At 40.0% G+C, this 21,751-nt stretch overlaps 1 protein-coding gene across 3 annotated transcripts in view; it reads right to left on the bottom strand.

The window, feature by feature from the left end:
- VPS13D (vacuolar protein sorting 13 homolog D) overlaps window positions 1-21,751 on the bottom strand; it is a gene marked incomplete at its 5' end in the record, with an annotated part of 242,440 nt that overhangs the window by 197,249 nt on the left and 23,440 nt on the right. For all 3 annotated transcript variants that reach the window (XM_079697300.1, XM_079697301.1, XM_079697302.1), the window contains 10 exons: window positions 1,770-1,950; window positions 3,584-3,710; window positions 5,507-5,597; window positions 7,819-8,850; window positions 11,352-11,503; window positions 12,634-14,847; window positions 16,714-16,846; window positions 19,728-19,858; window positions 20,879-21,049; window positions 21,472-21,547. In XM_079697300.1, coding sequence (XP_079553426.1) covers window positions 1,770-1,950; window positions 3,584-3,710; window positions 5,507-5,597; window positions 7,819-8,850; window positions 11,352-11,503; window positions 12,634-14,847; window positions 16,714-16,846; window positions 19,728-19,858; window positions 20,879-21,049; window positions 21,472-21,547 — 4,308 coding nt within the window. The remainder of the gene's footprint in view (window positions 1-1,769; window positions 1,951-3,583; window positions 3,711-5,506; window positions 5,598-7,818; window positions 8,851-11,351; window positions 11,504-12,633; window positions 14,848-16,713; window positions 16,847-19,727; window positions 19,859-20,878; window positions 21,050-21,471; window positions 21,548-21,751) is intronic.

Here is a 21,751-nt window from a genome sequence, read left to right as displayed (position 1 = left end):
GCTGTATTCTGTTGTAATAGCAAGTTGGCCAGTGGCTACCAGGATGCAGGAATTAGGGCTGGGAGACAATTAGCAAACGGACACAAGCAAATTTAATGCCCTTTTTATAAAGGTCAAACAAGCAAAACAAAAGATACTGTATACAAAGTTTTCTTTTAATTTTAAAGGGACTAGTTGACCCAAAAATCAGGAGAGGGGTTACCTGAGGCATTAAAAGAATGAGATAGGCAAGGACCACATGCAAGCCTTAGTAATGTTTTAATTTTTATTTTGGTGGTGGGTTCATAGATGTTCCTTCTATTATCACACTTTGTAATTTATATATATGCTACAGATATTCTTTATATGTATCAAATACTAAATTGTTCTTTTTAAGTTTCTAAAGAGAGAAAAAAAGGTTACATACTCCATAATTATAACCATGGAAACATGTATAGGGAAAAAAGATGAACATAAAACGTACCTATGGTGCTAGAAAACTGTTATTTTTTCCAGATTCCCTATAATTTGATTGTACTTTTATATTTAAAAACAAATACCTTCTCTATAACATACACAGGAAACCAGTAACATTGGTTGTTGCCAAGGACAGAAATTGGGTGGCTGAGGAAACGTAATTGAGAAAGAGACTTTTCTCCAAGTGTCCTTTTTTACTTTGATTCTGTACTAAAACAATATACAACATATTCAAAAATTTTTAATTTAAACTAAAACATAAAATTTTTAAGTGTTGCCACTGTAAAGACTTAAATTTTAATCTTTTACCTAATAAAGCTTAAAAATAAATAAATAACAAGTTTTACAAAGAACTACATTGTAATTGTTTTCTGTGGTTCCCGACCTGTGTGCCAAGACACCACAGGAGGCTGCCTCACACTCACAGGTGCACTGCCAGGACATTTTAAATCTTTGAGGGAAACACATCATCTGTTAGACACTGCACAAACTACTAACTTGAGATGGTTTACACTCAATGTTAGATCATGTTACATTCCTTTCAATGATGTCACACCTTTGCAAAGCTGGGTCTTAAGCAGTTGCTGCTATAAAAAGCAAGTACCATGAGAAAATAAATGTGGAAAAGGAAATGAGGGCTGTGATGTTCAACCTGATTCCAAGTGTGAGAAACTGTTCAGTGCCCAAGAGGCACATACATCCTACTAGGAAGGAATTACGGTTATTTAAAAATGAAATAAAAATCTCATTTTTCACTTACGTGTTTTTTTTTCTAACAGCTACTAAGCTGTTGGACATATATACTTATTAAGTTGTTTAGACTTCATTACTTTGGAAATGGAAAGACCATTAGGTGTTTCTTTTGGCCTAGGATGTATCACGGAAAAAATTCCAAGACATTAAAGGGAGCCATGAACTAAGAAGTTGGAGAACTATATTTGAAAAAAATCCTCTTTCTATAATATAATAGATATGTTCTTTGGGACCACTTTCCAGGAGAAGTAACCCCACTGAAGTTCTAAAAGGGACCTGAAGTCATAAGTGTTATCCATAAACTTTATCTTTTTTAGAGCAAGCTAAAGCTAAACTTTAAAGGAAATTAAAACACTATATGATGAATAAGGAATATAAGCTCTCCGATTACAGTAAGATTTCTGTAGATAATCAGCTGCCTGGAAGACAGTAGTAAGCTTAAGATTACCTAATTACCTTCACCTTTTTCAGTGAAATTTTCCAGATTTACCTCTAGAGATTTAAAAGTTCTACTGATCAGTCAAACTGGAAAAGCATCTTGGATCAATGACACTACCTACCGTCTGCCCCTCAATAGCAGCTCGCTGGCGCCCTAACACGTCCTGCAGCTGAGTGAAGTGTTGGATGAAGGCCACCACCTCTGCCTGGAAGCGCTGGGTGTGCACATACTGCACGGAGGCCATCTGGAGGCTCACTCGAATGTCGTACTCCCTCCGGAGCAGCGGGTCGGGCCGGCCGTATCTAGGAGGAAGGGCAAAAATGTGAGTCAGACAGCAGCAAGATGCAAATTAGTATTTGAAGAAAACTTGGGCTGACTTAGGGGTTTCCCTAGAAAACAGCTTTATTAAAATGGAAATCCACCAATCAAGTTTCAGAAAGCAAACTCCAATAATTACTTCCTTTCTAAGCTCCCGCCATGTGTTGAGCATGTTAAATAAAAGCCTGGCGTGATGGCCAGGGCTATGAACAGGGGGACAGCTCCGGGCGCTGAACCCGCTCATGACTCCAGAACTCACTCAGAAGCCACCTGTGGTTCAGACCTTTCCCCTGAGGCTCTTTTTCCCTGCCTTTAAGGAGAAGTGACTATTCCTGCTCACTCTTCTAGCAAAGACTGTGACAATATGGGCTTGAAAGGTAATAAAAATAAGACCACAAAACAATTGGTGAAGAAAATTAGGCAACAGAACCAAAGTTTCTGGGGCAATCTGTCTTCTGGAAGCTGAAAGAAGTCTTCTTTTTACTTCAGTGAAATGCAAGCTAAAGAGTTTTAGCATCTACATTCACAGATAAATTAGAAAACTTTTACAAATGGTTTTAAATTTAATGGAACATGATGCCATAACAATAAATTATTATACAGGACACCGTCACTGGGGAAACAAACTCGTATTAGGTGAGCACCTATTTTGTGTCAGGCAGAGAGTTAAGAGCTTTACATTAATTATCTCATTTATTAGAGACCATGCCACTGTGGTAGATAACAGTGCAAACAAATCAATCTAAATTTGCAGAACAGTATGATATACTTCCTCTGGAAAGGTAAGAAAAAGTTCTCAGACATCTTTAGGGACCATTTTTCTCAACTCTGGTTGAACAACGAAATCACTCTGGCAGGACTTCCCTGGTGGTCCAGTGGTTAAGACTCCATGCTTCCAACGCAGGGGGAGCGGGTTTGATCCCTGGTCAGGGAATTAAGATCCCACATGCTGTGCGGCGTGGCCAAAAAATTTTTTTAAATCACTTTGGCAAGTTTAAAAAAAAAAGGAATACTACCACAGACCAGAATATTTGGGGGCAGAGCTGGATACCTATATTTTCTAACAGCTCCCTGAGAGGTTGAAAAACCAGCCTTTTAATCTTTCTGCTTTCTGAGAAAACCATTCTTTAATAACTACACAGGCTAAAAATGCCTTCTAAGTTCTAAAATTCAATATAGATTGTGCTTGTACTGGGAAAAATGCATAAAGTAATTTAAAACCCGTATCTTCAACAACTTTCTCAGGCTGATATCATTCCAGAACATTCAGAGCTAGATGGAAACCGATCCAACATAGTCCCCTCAATATTTCAATAGAAAAACTGATGCATGGAGATTAAGTGACTTGCTCAAAGTCACATAACAAGTTGGTGTGAAACCAGACTGTAATAATAATCACAATTATTTCAATCATACCCCATTTATTTATTAAGCCTGAGTAGTCCACTTCAATGCAGATCCATTTTAATAATCAAGATTCCCCATAACTAGATCAAATCAATTTTATGTAAGATGTTACGATTTTTTAAAACTTTTCTTCATTGTTTAGCTGACAAGAATTTGAAACAACAAGCAATTATGACAAAATGTTAAGTGAGAAAAGATCAGTATTTTTACTTGAAAGTCTGGAAGATGAGTGCTTCTTCCCCACTTGTAGTGAACCGTTCTCTATAGAACTCTCCATGGGATGTAAGGTCACTCAGAGACAGGCTCCCAATGCTTCCCTGTAAGGCCAGGTCTCCTTCTAGGAATGTTAAAAATTAGAACACATTCTTATGTATCTTTTTTCTGTCACACACCTTAAATTTGCCTGAAACAAAAATTGATACACACATGCTTCAGACTTTACACCATTTAATAAAACAAAATGTCAACAGAAAATTTTCATATTCCTATACACCCAGAAAAATATTTTATGTACTATTGCAAATAGTCTCAATGCAGAAGTCCAAAGGGACTGAAATAATACTGCAGCATCACACTTTAACACTTACAAGGGGAAAAAAATTAAATGCATACACAATTTAAAGGATAAAACATTTACAAATACAGATTAAAATGTGATCTCTTCCAAGATAAGACCACTAATTAGAATTAGTGAAATATCATAAGGTCTATTTTGTACTACGGACAAAAGAATAAAGGAGGGGCTTCCCTGGTGGCGCAGTGGTTGAGAGTCCGCCTGCCAATGCAGGGGACGTGGGTTCGTGCCCCAGTCCGGGAAGATACCACATGCCGCGGAGCGGCTGGGCCCATGAGCCATGGCCGCTGAGCCTGCGCGTCTGGAGCCTGTGCTCCGCAACGGGAGAGGCCACAACAGTGAGAGGCCCACGTACCACAAAAAAAAAAAAAAAAAAAAAAAGAATAAAGGAGGAAGTGTCAGAGATATGTTAATCGAGCATTAAAAAATGGGTTTTAGTGTGATTTAATTAAAAGGCAAAATTAATGAGACAGACACTGGAGACACAGATTTGAAACTACTCTGACATTACACAAGTAAAGCCCCTGGAAGGTGGGTAAAAGAAAGAAGAAATGTTGAAATGTACACCTGGGGCACAAACCCATATGAATCATTCTTAACATGGTGTGGATACTGAAAAGGAATATTCTGAACTGCTCCTTCTGTGAAACAAACTTTATCATCATAATTAGCATTACAGAACAATGACTGAGGTGTATATATTTGTCAGGCTAGTTCTGCGCCCAATGAACTGAAGACACATACTTATTTTTGACCCCTAATGTCCTCGAACAAAAATACACAAGCTTCTCCCAATTCTAAAGACCCATCTCTTCTAGGAACCTTTTATAAATTAATTTATACCAAGCATGAAACCTCAATTTTAGTTCATCCCGTCCCCGAAAGACATTCTTATTTTACTACAGAATCAACACTGGAGCTTTGTAATCTTCCTTATTTCATTACCAGTTGCTTAAAAAAGGAGTGGTATTTTATGCACACTGTAGATCCCTCTGATTTAGAACTTGATATAGTTCCTCTCTTGTGTGCTACTAGGAATTTCAACCTATGGAGTCCCATTAGAAAGAATGCCAGCTTTGCTACAATATCCCCCTGCCCTAAACCACCCCCTACTGGTGGCTCTCCCTATGCATGGCAACAGACTGAACACGTGCCCTGGTTTCCCAGAGACGGCCCTGTTATATGCCTGTTCCCCAGCTGTAATTATGAATAATGCCCCCTTTCACTCTCAAAAATGTCCTAATTTTAGATAAAGAAATTACATAGTCACCCAGATAGTCTGTTTAAAACACAGATAGATGTCAGGACCCCATCCCAACCTAAAGAATCAGATTCCTGGGATGGGGAAGGAGTTGTGCCGACACGTGCATTTCTAACGAGCTACCCAGATGATTCTGATCCACAGACCAGTATTGGGGCACCACCACCACAAATCATGGGTAGGCTAGTAACCACAACCAAGCCACTGAGCCACACCTTAGCCAGTGAGGACAGTTAGATTTGTAAGCAGGATGTTCAAACTCTTCCCGGATTTTGCAAGTCTGATTTTCCCCACTTACCAATCATTTCCAGGTGTGCCACTAATTTGGACACATTTGCTTTAGCAAGCTCACTGGTGGTCTTATTCAGCACGAGAGACAGTGAATGAACCTAAGAACACAGGAGGTAAAGCAAGGCAAATATTACTGAGGAGAAAAAAGGCAACTTTCAGGCAAACAGCATCGAGAAAGATGCTGCAAGTCTCGGGAAATTTGAAGATAAAGCTTTTATTTGACTGATGCCATCTTCATTTCAGCTTTTCTTCGTCAGCCAAACCATAATAAGAGGAGAGAGCTGATAAGAAAGGAACACCACTGGGCAATCTAAAACCCAGGTTCTGTGGTGCCTTCTCTATGGCTGCCCCGTCTACTCTTTTTTGTTTTCTTCAATTTTTTTTTCTTTTGTCTTTTTTTCTTTTTTGTTGTTGTTGTTTCTTGGCATTTTTAGTTTTCAGGTTTTTGTGGGGTTTTTTGGCCTCGTCTATTCTTTGTTAGTGAAATGTTTTACATTATAAAACAATTTTTCCCCTTTTTGCATTCATCTCTAACATCGCACTATTCTGTAATCACTCACACAGATCCATTAAGTAAAGTCCACCCTACGAAATCTGTCAAGGCAAAATGATAAATACACTTAATGTTTAACATCTTTGGACAAGTATTTAATAGAAGCCCATGGTGACCAACTGGGACTTCACTTAGGAACTACAGTCCAAGATTTTCTTTCCCAGAGACGACTATAAATAGAAGAAAACCAAAATCCTGTCTTGGGAACAGCATTCTCTGAAACAAAGAAATACTGTATTGTAATACTGTCATTTTAACCTCAAAAAGGACTCTATGTCTATGATTTATTGAGGCAGGTACCTCTGAGTGTTATCACTGGGGTGAGGCCCTGATTGAAGAGAAGGAAGGAGAGAAGAGGGGACGGAGAACAGATCAAACCCCCATTCACACACTCTGCTCCCAAGTGGCAGAGCCCAGCGGTACTCAGCCCTTTATCTTTCATGCCTACCACAAGGTAGGTGCTCGGTACATGTCTGATGAATGGGAAAAAATGGAAAAAGAAAGAAAATAATAGAAGGAAAGGAAGGAGAAATATCATGTGTAGGGGAAGGCAGAGAAAAAAGGAGGGAATTATTACAGATGGAGCAATGACCCTGGGGGGCCACTCCAGCACCACAGAGGTCCCCTTGCAGTAGCTTTTAGACATGGACAACAGAAGGAGCTCGAGGGAATGAGACCATCACGAAGGGGGAAGTAGAAACACCTCTAGCCGCTTAATCACCAAAATAACGTATGTAATGGGCCTAAAAATGCTCTGCTTGGAGGAATCCAGCTATCACCACCTGAGCCCACTCTTAGCATGGATCTTAGAGTCACTAAAAGTGGGACCACCGGATGTTGCAGACCTCCCGGTGTAACTCAGCAGGAAGCATTCGGCACCACCTCTGAAGGGCGCTCACCAGAAAGTCGAACCTGAACCTGACCAAGTCTCTAGAGCTAGCTTCCATTTCTAAAATTAGAGGATAAAAGAAGTCAAATGGTACCATAAGGACACAAAGAGACAAATCCAGAATGCGGGACACTCTAGGGGACACTAACCCAGTTTCTACAAGACAACTGCATGGAAGGAAAAGGTGGGGGGAAGTACCATTCACTGAATGATCATTTCTGCCCCACACGTGAGGAGGGCCTTACCTACATCATCTCATTGAATCCTCACAACCCAATGACATAGGCACCATTAAACACCCTACGTTTATTGATGAAAAACCTGAAGGAGAAAGAGGCTAAATAATTTTTCCCCAGCCACACAGCTGTATGGTTACAACAAAAATGCCAGGATTCAAATCCAGGCAAATCTGACATTCGAGACTTCATTTTTAACACCTGTACTGTTGCTCTCAATAAAAGCCAGTAATGTTCTGAGTGAGAGGGAGATGATGACAATAGGCACATTTTAAAGTAGCTACTATGTAGTGGACATGTTGCCAGGTGCTTTACGTAACTCCCTCATTTAGTTATCACAGTGAGATGATGGAAGATGAGGAAACGGAGGCTTAGAGAAGCTAAGTAATTCCAATGAACTATACAGCCCAAAGGAAAGACAAGAAGTTACTGAAACCATTTATTGCCCCTGCCTCCAGATGGGATTAATGCTAAAACCTTTTCTAAAATACGAATGTCTACCCTTTTGTAACAGACATCCAGAAGACCATATAGTTCCCCTGCCAATAAGAATTTTCTAGAGTAAATGTACAATGACAGCATTTAAGTAAAAAAGCCCACGTTCATTCTTAGAACCTATGGGAGCCAAAGAGGACTGATACCTTGAGATCCAGTTTGGTGTTAACTGGATCCTGAAGTTCAGACTCTATTAAAGCGCTTGACTCTGACTTCACGTTTTGTAGAATGTCCTCAGGCGGCACCTTCACTGCATGGTTGTCTGCAGTGGAGCCAATTCCAAAAAAATCTAGTATCATGACCCAGGTCTGCAGTGTGATCAGCACATCCAAGCAGTTAAAATCAACATCAATGCTCCGGTTAACTCGATTATAACTGGAAGAGAATTCTGGATGCTTCTTATCCACCAAGAATATATTGATATGGACCAAGGAATCATCAAATTTACTCCTTCCAGCAAGTATCTTGGGCTCCTCTACTGTTGGAGAAGGAGGTGGGGTCAAGGGACAGTCCTTGTCTTGGACTTCCTTTTGCTTCTTCCGGGAGGCTGAAATGGGTCTCTGATACAGCTGAAAGACATTAGGAGCTTCTTCCATGTGGGAAGGGAGAGACCGAGGCATATCTGGATACTCCACGTTGGACACAGAAGGGCAAGACTGAGAGAGATACTCTTTTTGTGCTAAACTAGATGGCTTAGGGGCTCCCCGAGACACCATCAGGTTCTTATATTTGGAATCTGGATTTCTCTCCAATAAGTCTTCCATCAGCAGAGAGCGCAGGGCAATCTGAATGGATAAAGTCTGAGGATGGTCTTTACTGAATTCCACCTCAAAATCCTGAAATTTTAAGCTCACAAGACCTTGCGCCCCCAAAGTCAGATCTCCACTTAGCTGAACTTGAAGCTCTGATATACAGAAGTTGGCTTGAATCTGGGTAAAAGATCTGACTTCCTTAAAAGACAAGGACTTTTGAGAAGAGTTAGAAAGGCTGCAGTGGCTGAACAATCCGTTCTCCTTCCTTTCAACGGAAGGTTCTCCACAGGTACCGAGGGAAGGCAGAGGAGAGTTAGGGCAAGGTGAGGCGGTGGCACTGACTGGAAGCTTATTCAGGTCTTCACTGTACACGAGATTGTCCAGAGTTTGTAAAACCTGCTCATATACGTGCTTTGCTAACACCACCTGTATTCGAAGAGAAAAATTCAGTTATTCTGCTACTGTCATCAACTGCACTCAGATGCACTGCCCACAAATTTTTTATGGCTTTCCCCGAGAAGTTTTAACTTAAGTGATAGCAAGGACTATCTCTTTTGTTTCTTTTCTGTCCTTACCTCTCTGTGACCCATATCTATTCACAAGGCCCTCCCAATACCTCACAGAATAATCTACACACAATAAATATTCAATAAGTGCTATTAACTGTAGGCCTGCATCAGCAAAACACTCTTTCTAACCCCCAAAAACAACCTCAAAAATTGAAGGGAATACTGCCAAAAGTCTAACATGGTCATACCTTAGGATTGAGAAACAAGACTCATGGTTCTAAAACTCGCTGATCATCACCAATTAGTATAACAACCTAAGTTTAGTACAGCTGATCAAACAGTACTTTTTAATGATAATAATGATAATGATGAAGATCCATGATTACTTGTTACTCCCTTACTTTGTTTTTAATTACACTTTCTTAATAAAACTGTTTTCAGGGAAGTTTTTTATTTACTTAAGGACAATTTTTTTAACAGAGGCATTCCAAACAGATATAGAAAAAATAGAATTAGAAGGTGATCATTTTGTAACCCCTAAATAAATAACGTATCCCACCACAGTTACCAGTGGAATAAGACCTTACACGAGTGACTGACAGGGAATTTTACAATGGAGGGATCAGGTTCCTGCCACCTGAACACAAGCAACAGTTTTGGCATCACTGATGTCAGTCAGACATTATGTGCCTCCTGATATAACATAACATAAAGTACACTGCATCACCTTTGAAGTGTTCTGGCCAAAAAAAAAAAAAAAAAAAGCCTGAATCCAGTTAAACCTGCAGAGTTAACTTACAATTTACAGAAAATGGGGGGGACAAGTTCAGTGACACCACAAACTAACAGCCAAATCCAGACTGTGGGACATTGCGCAGGACAACTGACCTAGTTTTCCCAACAAAATAATGTCATGGGGGGAAAAAATGAGAGGGAAACTAAATGAATAGAGACCCACAAGTTGTACCATCCAAATGCAATGTACAGGCCTCGTCTGGATCCTGATTCAAACAAACCAAAAGTGAAAAGACATTTTTGAAACAATCGAAAATGTCTCTGAAATCTGAAAATGGATTAAAATTCAGATGACACCAAGGAATCTTCATTAATTTTGTAAGGCATGGTAATACCATTATAGTTATTTTTTTAAATGCACATAGTTTGTAGTGATACATTCCAAATATATAGGGTTAAAAATGGCATGAGGTCTGGGATTTGCCTTAAAATATTTCCCCAAAGGAAAAAAAGAATGGACGAGACACATGTGGCAAAATCTTGGTAACTGCTGAATCTGAGTGATGGGTATATGAGGTTTATTAGACAATTCTACTTTTGTCTATTTTTAAAATCTTTCATAATAAAATATTTTCTCATTATTTAAACTACTAAATAAATTATTACATAATTTAAAGATTTAAAATAATTTTTTAAGATTTTCATCAAAAACAACAGTAAGTCGATGGTAACCATAAGAATAATAAGTCAATATAATCCAACAGAATTCACATTATGTGCTATATTTAAGCTGAAAAATTCATCCTAAGTAACCACCAATGATGAGGCAAAAGTTTAAAAGAGAAAAAGGAAAAACCCTAGAAGCCAAAAAGGAAAAGCTTTGGGGAAAGTTCTCTCACCCAGAGACCCATATCCAGGAACCACTGATGTCAAAAAAGTATGTATGTTCTGTTAACAGCACTCCTGGGTTACTCCAGAGCAACTGCCAGACAGACTAGTGACCAAATACTGCCCCAGGCCAGGGTCCACTGTCCTAAGATCCTGCCTGTCCTTGCTGTTTTATAATGTTATGCTTTTTGCTCTCATGCCTGTGAAAGCAGGAAAAATGACACTTTCGAAGGAAAAAGGATGACAGATGTACGTACACACACACACACGATGACAGATGTACGTGTACACACACACACACACACACACACACACACCCGCCAGACCATTTCATTTCAATGAGGGGCAAGACTAATTCTCCCTTGAAAGGATCTGTCAACAGCTCAGATAATCAGATTGTTTTACAGGCTGGGCCAAGTATGTCAGAAGTGTGACAAGAATTATATCCTTCTGGGAAAGAGAAGACTCTGACTTTTTAAGCAATAATTTTCCTCGTTTCTTAATGGCAATGGAATTAAGGATTTGCCCTCTTCCTCTATATAATTTGCCCCTCCTCCACACGAAGAAGGCTAACAAGACTGAGTCCCCAGTGATAGAAGGACATGATAAAAGGATTCCATGGTTCATTGGAAGAAGTTACTGACAATAATATGAATAATCTCTCTTTGAATTTATATATTTTCCTTCCAACATTTTATATATACAAAATATAAATATAACATACATATATAATATAAATGTAAAATAATTACATAACTTCAACTGTCCTGACATAAAAATCAATAACGTGTTTACCTGCACCGGATTGACAAATTTTCCTTCGATCTTCATGATGCTAGAAGTTCCCAGGTCATCTGGACTAAGGGAGAAAGTCAATTCAGATTCTCTCTCTATAGGGATCTTCTCCAGCTTAAACTGAATGGTCGTGTTGTTCAGGATGTGAAAAGCTGGCATAAGAGAGAGGAAATAACAGACTGGAAACGTTCATATTTACTGCGTTACTGCCGATTAAGTAGAGAGTGTATAGAACAAAGCCCAGGAGTTGCTCCTAGACCAGGAGGGCAGGTTAGCCTGGCACCTAGGGTCTATGACTGAATACAAACTTTGGTAATTATCCCAAGACCAAAACTCATAGCAAGCAGAGGTATAAGATAAATTTATACACAAAAAGTAACAGTTATTTTCATGACATGCTCCACTTGGTGGCTTCAAAATATGGTGCAGTGAACGTTAACCCAGGCCAGGGTCCATGTTAAGCTTCTCTTAACCTCCCAAGCTGGCATTTTCCAAACCAAATTGCTCATCCATGTCCAGCTTTAGATTGATCCCTCTTATTGGACCTCAGTCAGAATCACAGACAATGTAAGGTTCTAAGTAAACAACTGCTAACCCAAGCAGAGAAAGCAATCTTTTGGTAAGTATGTAAATCAATCAGTGAACACCGCTGAGAACCACAAGAGACGTTCCCAAAGGCATTAATTTCTTCACCAATCAATAAGGCCATCTAGGGCTTACCTGATTTCTGTGGATGCCAAGACTAATAGATTGAACTGTTCAGATTTAGCAGATCAGATGGAGAACACAAACTGGCATTTTATTCCTAGAACCCTGGACCAAACCATTACAGAAGATGGCAGGATACTCAAAGGAGAACGTAACATCCAGAAACTAAGTTTCATATTCTATTTCTGTCAATCCCTCCAGCTGCCTTAGACTACGATATTTAACTAGGAAAGATCTACAGCTTAGGAATGAAAAAAATCAGATGCATTTGACCAAATTACATAATACTCTAACAGAATCCACCCACTGAATCCCTGTGAATGAACACTCACCCAAGGCGTCCACTTAAAAAAAAAAATCTTATTTTGCCAAATATGGTAATCAATGGAAAAAGTTGCACACATACCAACCTAATATGAAGCATTCTATTAAAATTCTATTTTGATTTCTTAAATATTAACTGGGGATAATTCAAAAAGAAAGGTTTTTGTAGTTATTTTAAGCCAAGTAATATCTACATGAGCTGGGTTTGGAATCTTTAAATAAAATGAGACAAAAGATACACACTCCTCACCTTGACCTCTATGCAAAGATTCAAAGAAATCATGTCGGGTGAAATGAGCTTCCTCCTGACTATTGGCACTGGCAGACCCAGAAGGAGGGCAAAACGCCCGGCTCACTTCAGGCCCAGGACCCTCTCTGCCTGCCAACTGGGTGCAATTCAAAGAATACAATTTAATGTCTTTGATTTCCACTTGCAGACGGTCACTTCTGGATTCATCATCTCCTGCCACAAAATTCTGGATGAATATCCGTCCCAAGTGTCCTACCAACAACTCAGGACTCCCAGGCTTCCGAGGGATAGAAACAACTGGTGATTCAATGTCTATGTTCAAGATTAGCTTTACAGTGTCGGAATGAGATGCACCTAGGCCAAACCCATATGTTTCATTTTCTTCTAAGATAAAGGATTCCCGGGCCTTCCTTGGAGTTTCAAAGAGTGATACCATCTCACTGTACTCGGCCGTCTTGGTGGCTAGGACTGTGGTGACTTTGGTGGCTGCAATTTTCAGCATATTTCGAAAATTTTCTTCCAGCTCATCCATGGACAATGTCAACTCCTTCAAAAATTTAGCGGAGTGGTTGTAATGCAAGGAAGCCATCTTGAGGTTGAGAAAACATTCCTGTTTAAATTTCTCAACAAAGGTGAAACTCAGAGCTTCAGTGAGGGCTGCATCTTCCATTCTGACAAATACAGATTCAAAGTAGCCAATATCACTGATGATATTTTCATAGCCTATGGAATTCCCAATGCTGACAACATATTGGTTCTTAACATTCTCCTGTGTCAAATCCATAAGCTGCAAACAGCCAAGAGAACCGTTCATGTCAAATGTGCTGCCCATGGAGACGTTAACTTTGGTGCCACCTATACTTGCTGTTGCAATTTTTCTGCCATATTTCTCTCCATTTGCCATTCCCACTGTCCGAAGGAGCAGCAGGTTAAGTCTGTGGATTTCCACTGCAACCTCGGTGTTTTGTTCATATGTAGATTGGTAAGTTCCTTGTTCCCTAAAGCTTCTTTCAAAATCAGTCTTTAAAGGTTGAGGACTCAAATCATCTTTTTCCTTGGGAAAGGATTTTTGAAGAAAACCAATCAGCTCCACAATTGTCTCTGGATTTAGGATGATATCCAAATTATTCACCTGTAATGAAATCACCTGAAGAGTGCTGTCCAAATTCATCGATGGGCACTCTGAACTCACAAACTGATACTCCAGTTTTATGAGGGACTCTTGTTCTTTGGTGAGAATTCTGTCAAGAGAAACACCAGTGGCTGATGGGTCGTTCAGTGTGGCAACATTAGTGAGGTGGGCCACATTGGATCCAGAGACAGGAGACTGGGCTCTGCTATCCCGGAGGCTTCCTGTTGGGATATCAAAGCTCAAGTTCTTATGAGAGGCCATCAAAAGGTCAAAATCAGCACCATATGTCTGCATGGTGTCCACCAGCAGCAAACCATGAACAGTGAGGGAGACTTCAGCATCATAAGGCCTCTTCACAAAGTGAGCATTGGTACCAAATACCTTGAGCACAGAAATGTACCGGCCGTTGCTCTCAACACCAAGCTGCATACAGTTCACTTTAAATTCAGCCAGGAGGAGCTGTGACTCCACCAGAACCTCCCGGGTATGCTGCTCCAACATCACGATGCTCTGGGTTAAATTCATCACCGAGTCTTGCAAACTTCCCCGCTGTCCCCCTTGGGGAAAAATCTTCTCTTTAATCTGAGTGTCAAAAGTCTTCATTTCTGGGGTGGTCAGGAGAGCAAAGCAATTCTTTAGAGCAGATATTTTATCTTCATTGATGTGGATCTTTAGGTCTGGTAGGTTGCCTGATAGCACGGCTCCGGGGTACTTGGGATCTGAAGTATAAATCAATCGGCGCTCTAACTGTAGGTGAACATTGAATTTCTCGACCACATGGGTTGGCCCCACATCAATATCCTGGACGTGCTTCCAGTTGTCCTTCACTCGTCCAACCATGATCTGGAGGTCCAGAAAGGACAGAGAGTACCTCTCGTACATCTTCGTGCTCATTAAATGTGCTTGAAGCTGCTCTTCACTGAATTCAACTCCAGAAAATGGAGGTGTTTTCTCCCTGTTACTGCTGCTTGTCTCGGGAGGTGGGGTGTTAGGAGGTGTGGCAAGAGGGGTCTTATACTCGTCATCACTAAACTGAGTCTCTTCAGATGCTGACCCGTCCCCACTCTTGCTCTTGGAGTCATCTGCAGATGAAAAAAGAGAAGATGCAAAGTATATGTCTGCTTTTTCCTTCCTCTTCCCTTTAATGTAAGAATTAAGAAAAGTAGAGAATCAACCACCCCAATTTAAAAAATAAATGGATGAAAACTCCAAGCATAATATTCTGTATTTACCATTTATTCAGCATAAACTTATCTATTAATCTGGAAATCAAAACACAAAGAGTAAAAGTGTACGAACATAAGAAAAGATGGAGACCTGCTAACATAAGAACGTATGTCAGGGTGCAGAAACCAACAACCTGCTGCCCGAAACTCCCCCCACCCCCAATATGAGCTGCACTGCGTGAGCTGCCATCACCAACCCCTCTTACATCACTCTCCATATTTGTTTACTTTTTCCTGTATTCATCTGTGTGTTCATTTTGTCCCCTCCCCTGACTAGAATGTTCCAAAAGAAGAGGTCTCCTCTACCTTCCTCAACACAATACCCCTAGTGCCTAGATCAATGCTTGGCAAGCAGCAACTGCTCAATATGTCATGTTCTAGCCCCAGAATTCACACTCTTAACCCCCCTCTCTTCTGCACCCAAGCAGTGCCGAGACAACAAAAACACATCGCTGGGTTTGGTCACCTATGTCTCTATTCCATGTTTGTGTTTTATAAATTCAAGTAGGTGCTTTCTGTGGTTGTGTAATCCTTTTCTTCAGATACAATTCCCTTTTCACATTGCCCTTAGGGCCAAACTTTTCCACTCCGGCTCAAATCCTCTACCCTCTTCTTCTCCTCTTCTGGTCTTTCAGTAAAATAAGATAAGGTTGAGATTGTTTGATAAACTTCCTCAATCTCTTTTATCCAATGAATCCTCCCTCCCATCTCAAGGTAAACAATGACTATTTTTTGGATCTAATAATAGTAATGAAATTACCTTCCAGGAGCCTTTTTATGTATGTCCCTAATATCCCTAAATAGATTAAATCTCTATTCCTGAAATTATGTACTGAGAAATAATGTTTATTAAAATACAAAACGTTACACAAGAAACACAAATAAAAACCACAGTGAGATACTACTACACAGTCATAGAAATGGCTATAATCCAAAAGACAGATAATAACAAACGTTGACAAGGATATAGAGAAACTGGAACTCTCGTACAATGCTGGTGAGACAGTAAAAAGGTGCAGCCATTTTACAATCTGGCAGCTCCTCAAAATGTTAAACACAGAGTTGCCATATGACCCAGCAATTCTGAAACAAACCCAAGAGACTGAAAATATATGTCTACACAAAAGTCTATACATGAATGTTCATACCAGCACTATTCATAATAGCCAAAAAGTGGAAACAACCCAAATGTCCACCAACTGATGAATGGATAAATAAAATGCAGTATATTTATACAAGGGAACATTATTTAGTCACAAATAGGAATGAAGTATTGATACAGGCTACAACATGGATAAACCTTGAAAACACTATGCCAAGTGAAAGAAGTCAGACATAAAAGACCACATATTATATGGCTCTATTCACATGAGCTGTTCAGAATAGGCAAATCCATAGGGACAGAAAGATTGGTGGTTAGCAAGGGCTCGGAGAGCTGGTAATGGAGAATAACTGCTTATGGGTTTAGACTGTCTTCTTGGGAATGATGAAAATATTCTGGAATTAGATAACAGTGAGAGTTGCACAATTTTACCAACTACAAAAAACAACTGAATTCTACATTTTCAAATGTATCTCAATAAAGTTATTATTTAAAAAGTTAACAAGTGAACTTTGGAGTTACAAAATGTTAAATACCCCTTTTTTTAAGCTTTACTTGGTTTAGCACAGAGACACATCAATCTACCACGACATGTCTTCATTACTTCACACTCACTGTACCTTGGGTATTGGTCAAGAGCATTCTGCCTAGATCCACAACAACCAACACGGGATTCCTGAATTTGAAATCATCAGGAAATATCACCTGAGGGGCAGAAATGTCTAGTCGCACACTCCACCGTTTACTCTCCTCCTGTAAAAACAAAACAAATGACAATTAAATAACCTTGAACTGCAACTGCTGACAGTGGGCAGCTTTATCAGCTAGCGCTCAAGCCTTCCAGAAAGCCATACTAGGGTCACAGGATGACGTAACGGTCTCTGATATTAAAGCAAAATGTTTAAAACAAAAGTGGATCCAAATGTTTACCAATTTGAGACATTACCACAGGCAAATGTCTGAAGTGGGAGAAAAAAACTGACAAATTACTGGTTTGGGGGGTTGTTTGCTCTTTGATTTTGATGATCAATGGTTTAAGAAAGGTCTGATTTCTAAATGTATAGGACTTAATACTTTAAAGTACTGTAGAAGTTATACAATTCAAATAAAAGTAGAAATCCAGTGCTTCCCTGGTGGCGCAGTGGTTGAGAGTCTGCCTGCCGATGCAAGGGACACGGGTTCGTGCCCCGGTCAGAGAGGATCCCACATGCCGCGGAGCGGCTGGGCCCGTGAGCCACGGCCGCTGGGCCTGCGCATCCGGAGCCTGTGCTCCGAAGCGGGAGAGGCCACGGTGGTGAGGGGGCCCGTGTACCGCAAAAAAAAAGAAAAAAAAAAAAGTAGAGATCCAAATATTTTTAGTTATTCATGGATATTGCTAACCATGAACTTTCAGGCCAAAATACCTTAGTGAAAAACATAAGCTTTGACATTTGAAATATAAAAAACAGACCAATTCATGAATTTGTTAACAGTTCTTCCCTGTGACTAAAATTAGCTAATTTATATAAATGCTATCAAAAAAAATTATATGTAGTAAAAAGCTAATTTATATAATTATACGTAGTAAAAGCTACATGTAGTAAATTATATGTAGTAAAAGCTGATTTATGTAAATGTGGTCAAAAAGAAACCTCTTGGTCTAAGATCATCAGAAGGTACTAAATGTAATTTGTGTCAAAACACTAGCAAAAACAGAACACAGGACAAACTCTCTGCCCCACACTACTTACCCCTCAACGTTTCCCTCTGAACACTGATGTCATGCCTTACACTCCCAGCTGGCTCTGCACCGTCCAAAGAAGCCACACTGACTGCTCTACCTACTGCTGCACCTCGGCAGCACACCTCCAGGCCACAGGGTCAGAAACCCAGTTATCTTCTTGTTTTGGTTTTTTTGGGTTTATTTTAAAATTCTTATTGGAGTATAGTTGATTTAAAATATTGTATTAGTTTCAGGTGTATAGCAAAGTGAATCAGTTATACACAGACATATATCCACTCTTTTTCAGATTCTTTTCCCATATGCGTCATTACAGAGTACTGAGTAGAGTTCCCTCTGCTATACAGTAGGTCTTATTTATCTACTTTATATATAGTAGTGTGTATGTGTCAATCCCAATCTCCCAATTTCTCCCTCTCCCCTACCTTTTCCCCCTGGTAACCATATTTGTTTTCTACATTCTGTGACTCTATTTCTGTTTTGTAAATAAGTTCATTTGTACCATTTTTTTAGATTCCGCATATAAGTGATATCATATAATTGTCTTTGTCTTACTTCACTCAGTATGACAATCTCTAGGTCCATCCACGTTGCTGCAAATGGCACTATTTCATTTTTTTATGGCTGAGTAATATTCCATCGTATATATGTACCACATCTTCTTTATCCACTCCTCTGTCGATGGACATTTAGGTTGCTTCCATGCTGTGACTATTGTAAACAGCGCTGCAGTGAACACTGGGGTGCACGTATCTTTCCGAATTATGGTTTTCTCCAGATATATGCCCAGGAGTGGTATTGCTGGATCATATGGCATCTCTATTCTTAGTTTATTAAGGAACCTCCATACTGTTCTCCATAACGGTTGTACCAATTTACATTCCCACCAACAGTGTAGGAGGGTTCCCTCTTCTCCACACCCTCTCCAGCACTGTTTGTAGACTTTTTTGATGGTGGCCACTCTGACTGGTGTGAGGTGAGCCCTCACTGTAGTTTTGATTTGCATTTCTCTAATAATTAGTGATGTTGAGCATCTTTCCATGTGCTTTTTGGCCATCTGTATGTCTTCTTAGGAGAAATGTCTATTTAGATCTCCCACCCATTTTTTGATTGGGTTGTTCCTTTGATATTGAACTCCATGAGCTGTTTGTGTATTTTGGAGATTAATCCCTTGTTCACTTCATTTACAAATATTTTCTCCCATTCTGTGGGTTGTCTTTTTGTTTTGTTTATGGTTTCCTTTGCTGTGCAAAGCTTTTTAGTTTAATTAGGTCCCATTTGTTTATTTTTGTTTTTATTTTCATTACTCTAGGAGGTAGATCAAAAAAGATATTGCTGCGATTTATGTCAGAGTGTCCTGCCTATGTTTTCCTCTACGAGTTTTATAGTGTCCAGTCTTACATTTAGGTCTTTAATCCACTTTGAGTTTATTTGTGTGTCTGATGTTCAGAAACCCAGTTTTGCTGGACTGTTGAGATGGCTCTGGGCTCTCCCTTTCTACCTATGGCATCCTCGTGTCAGCTGATCACTTAGCATCACAAAGTGACCATCCTTCCCAGGAATTAAAACTGGGGCATCATTCCAATTGTTTTTCTTCTGGTAACAGTACGTGAAAGGGGGTGTTTTTAAGTTAAATATTTACAAAATATTTACAAAGACAAGTCTCGAGAGTTCCAAGATGGGTACAAGGAAGAAATATGATCTCGTCTCAGTCATTTGTTTTTATTTATTAAACCCTGACTGTACAAGACATGGGATTTTATTTTTTGCTAACTGATAAGTATTTCCTAGATTCAGTTCACTTAATCAGTGTAACTGATACACGCATGTCTATCTATGTAGGTAAAGAACTTAGAAAAAAAACGCCTTCCTCTTCCCTGCCCCCCAAAAAGAGTACTTATTACGCCTACTTACAATGAAATCACCCACTAGCAAACGATCAAGAGTTTGTCGGATTTCCGCCTTGGTCTGCATCTTCAGTCTGTTATATTGTCTTCGGGCAGCTTCAGCCACTCTCAACTCAAGTTCAGACTGATAACCAAAACCTGCAAGATGGGAAATATACAGGAGAGTCAGAATTTTCAAACGGCTGGGTGAAAGAAAGCACTGAAACATCTATTCTCACCAGGGATTTCCACCAAAGCTAGAACACAGTCTGTACAACAACAGTGCCTTACTCCTGCCTGACCTGGTGCCACACAGGGTAACAGGAATGAGGCGAAGATGGGCGAGAAAGGCACATCCTTTCAAAACAACCATGTGGAGAAAGGCAGTATGTGAGGGAAGGATACCTAAGTTACTAGAATTTCTAGAACCAGTTTCTGAAAGATTCCAAACTATATTTCAAAATTCTTAAAAGCATGATATTACACTGAAAGAGCAATTGGAATTTAGAAGGAGTATATGCCTTCTACATTCTATCAGTGACAGAGCCATGAAGCCGAGATATTTATGGCCACTGTGTAAATGAAAAGACTCAAAAAACTGGACCAAAAACTAAAACAACTGTTATGAAGAGGGAGAGACAGGATACATTTAGGAAAGTACCACTGTTTTACGGACTTCCTTGTCAAACAGAAGTGCTTCTTCTGCACATACTGTCTCAAATCTTTTTTGGGAACAAAGGAAGGCCTAAGTAAATCAATGATGACACAGGAGAGTGCAATGGTGAACCCTGGAATACTTAATGCTGCATGAAACAAGCAAAACAAACCACTGATCCTGTCATCTAGGAGGAAACTGAACATTCCTCCTAAATTCTCTGGCCTAAAATATCCTGGGTAGCCAAGGAAATCACTGTCCTCGTGGAATGGGAAGTATTTTAAATGCATGCTAAGTGAAGGCAAACAAAGAGAAAATATGAAGGCTATTGACTCTTCTTGGAAGAGTAACTTTCCAAGGACATCCACTTTGATTCAGTAACTAAGGACAACCCTATCCACTTACTCTACAGGCCTTTTCTACCACTACCAGGTCACCTGAATGTATAATAACCCTTGTCCCAGAAACGACAAGAAAGATGTCTTTAGAAAGTCACATAAGAGCAAACAAACAAAAAAGTTAACCTGAGGTATGAACCTTTCCCTTGTAGAAAAAGTCTGCTACTTTTTTAATAGCCTGGGGATTATATATGATGTTCAAGGGCCTCGTGCTGACATTCAGCCGCCTCTCAAAATGGCTGTGCACTGGATTTCTCTCATATAGCATCTCAAAAAATGGGTCATCTGGGTCTGCAGCTAAAGGAAAGAACCAGAGAAAGAAAATGGAACACAGCAAAATAATCATCTTATTCTTGATAACTGATAAGGACTTCTGGGAAAAAAAGACATTTTCTCAATTATTTTCCAATTAGTTCTCATTTATGAAAATTTTATAAAACAGAGAACCTCATAAGGATTGACTAATTGTCAGCAGGACTCCTCAAGACCAGGTTGTTGGACTCGTTCCCAACACGTAACCCAGGACCCGGAGGCCCTGAGAGTTGCCCCAGTCACACATGGGTGGAGGGAGAGCATGAGGCAGTCTCCAAGTCAGACAGGGATCCACACAGCAAACCACTGGGCACAAGACAGGACACACTCCCTCTCTGCTGACCAAGACTACTGATCTATAATCATCTCATTGAGAAGAATGAGTTTAAGAACGTATGACAATTTACCAGGGTAATGATCGCTTCTGTCTGCAGATGCTGTTTGGAGTCCAGAAGACTGTGAGACTCTGCCAACTTCTTTTTGCTGATAAACACACACAAAGTGCAAAAAGGTCAGGGTGAGAGGGACCAATTCACTGTGCACACGCTCTCTCACGTCTTACCCTTTGGCATCACTCTCGCTTAGCACAGTCAGAATCAAAACTCGTCTGACACCAGGGGACTGTGGACTTGCAGGCTGAGCCCTCCAGTCTGTGCCTTTCCCCAGCCTGGTACGAGCAGTGCGCTG

Source organism: Hyperoodon ampullatus (assembly GCF_949752795.1).
Source record: "Hyperoodon ampullatus genome assembly, chromosome: 2".
Classification (NCBI taxonomy): Eukaryota; Metazoa; Chordata; class Mammalia; order Artiodactyla; family Ziphiidae; genus Hyperoodon; species Hyperoodon ampullatus.
Note: the sequence above shows the minus strand (reverse complement) of the source record. Positions and strands in the feature narration are given on the sequence as shown.